This window comes from Geospiza fortis, unplaced genomic scaffold, assembly GCF_000277835.1.
Source record: "Geospiza fortis unplaced genomic scaffold, GeoFor_1.0 scaffold173, whole genome shotgun sequence".
Classification (NCBI taxonomy): Eukaryota; Metazoa; Chordata; class Aves; order Passeriformes; family Thraupidae; genus Geospiza; species Geospiza fortis.
The window spans coordinates 6,365,694-6,366,907 of record NW_005054334.1 but is presented as its reverse complement, the minus strand read 5'-3'; the positions used below and the strand labels follow the sequence as shown (position 1 = coordinate 6,366,907).

Here is a 1,214-nt window from a genome sequence, read left to right as displayed (position 1 = left end):
GGACACCGGCTGCTGCGCAAGGGCAACTACGCGGAGCGCGTGGGCGCCGGCGCGCCGGTGTACCTGGCGGCCGTGCTGGAGTACCTGACGGCCGAGATCCTGGAGCTGGCGGGCAACGCGGCCCGCGACAACAAGAAGACGCGCATCATCCCCCGCCACCTGCAGCTCGCCATCCGCAACGACGAGGAGCTCAACAAGCTGCTGGGCAAGGTGACGATCGCGCAGGGCGGCGTGCTGCCCAACATCCAGGCCGTGCTGCTGCCCAAGAAGACCGACAGCCACAAGGCGAAAGCCAAGTGAGCGCAGAAGATAAAAGGCTGCGAAGTTTAACCAGAGAAACCCAAAGGCTCTTTTAAGAGCCACCCACTTTCTCATAAAAGGGCTAAGTTGCATTTAAGGTTTGAAAAACTGACCAAGTGTAACTGATTTTATTAGGGCCCCTTTCTTGATCATCTCTCGCTTGTATATATGGGTTTCAACAGAAACACAGTGAACTATCAAAGGCTTTTTCTTAAACGGCCAGATTTATCAACTCTTCTATCTCCATATTTTGAAAAAGTTTCATGAACACAGTTTCAAGCCCTTATTTGCCTCGAAAACTGATGAATTTGCCTAAGTATCACAAGGGCTTTTTTTCTAAAGCAGCCAAGTTAATCAACTCCGAACCTAAAATAAAAAAACTCTACGTGAACAACACAATTTTATGGTTTCAGCTCTTTTTAAGAAAATGTGGGTGGCTCTTAAAAGAGCCGTTGGGTTTATATGTGGAGCAAGCCTTCTCTAGCGAAGGGCTTACTTCTTTGGTGCTGCCTTCTTTGCCTTGGCGACTTTTGCCTTTGCAGCTTTTGGCTTAGCTGCTTTGGGCTTCACCGCTTTCGCCTTAGCCGGGCTCTTGGCTGCTGCCGCCGCTTTTTTGGGCTTGGCAGCCTTTGTTACCTTCTTGGGGCTCTTGGCTACTTTTTTTGCTGCTGGCTTCTTGGCTTTCTTGGGGCTCTTTGCTGTCACCACCTTCTTGGGCTTCTTAGCCGCCGGCTTCTTGGGCTTAGCTGCCGAAGTTTTCTTTTTCGGAGCCTTCTCCTTCACTTCTCCCGGCTTCTTGTTGAGGCGGAAGGAGCCGGAGGCGCCGGTGCCCTTGGTCTGCACCAGAGTGCCCTTGCTGACGAGGCTCTTGAGCCCCAGCTTGATGCGGCTGTTGTTCTTCTCCACATCGTAGC

At 51.9% G+C, this 1,214-nt stretch overlaps 2 protein-coding genes across 2 annotated transcripts in view; one reads left to right on the top strand and one right to left on the bottom strand.

The window, feature by feature from the left end:
- Nucleotides 1-3: 3 nt before the first annotated feature.
- Nucleotides 4-397, top strand: LOC102042401 (histone H2A-IV-like; the record flags this gene model as incomplete). Its single annotated transcript, XM_005421969.2, has 1 exon — nt 4-397. A coding segment is annotated over one exon (297 nt), but the record flags the coding sequence as incomplete, so codon positions are not given.
- A 337-nt stretch (nt 398-734) lies between these two features.
- The window catches only part of LOC102042235 (histone H1.11L-like), a 10,563-nt gene continuing 10,083 nt past the window's right edge, over nt 735-1,214 (bottom strand). Inside the window, exon 2 of the mRNA XM_031057773.1 lies at nt 735-1,212. Within this exon, the coding sequence (XP_030913633.1) occupies nt 793-1,212 (420 nt within the window). The 3' untranslated portion in view covers nt 735-792. The remainder of the gene's footprint in view (nt 1,213-1,214) is intronic.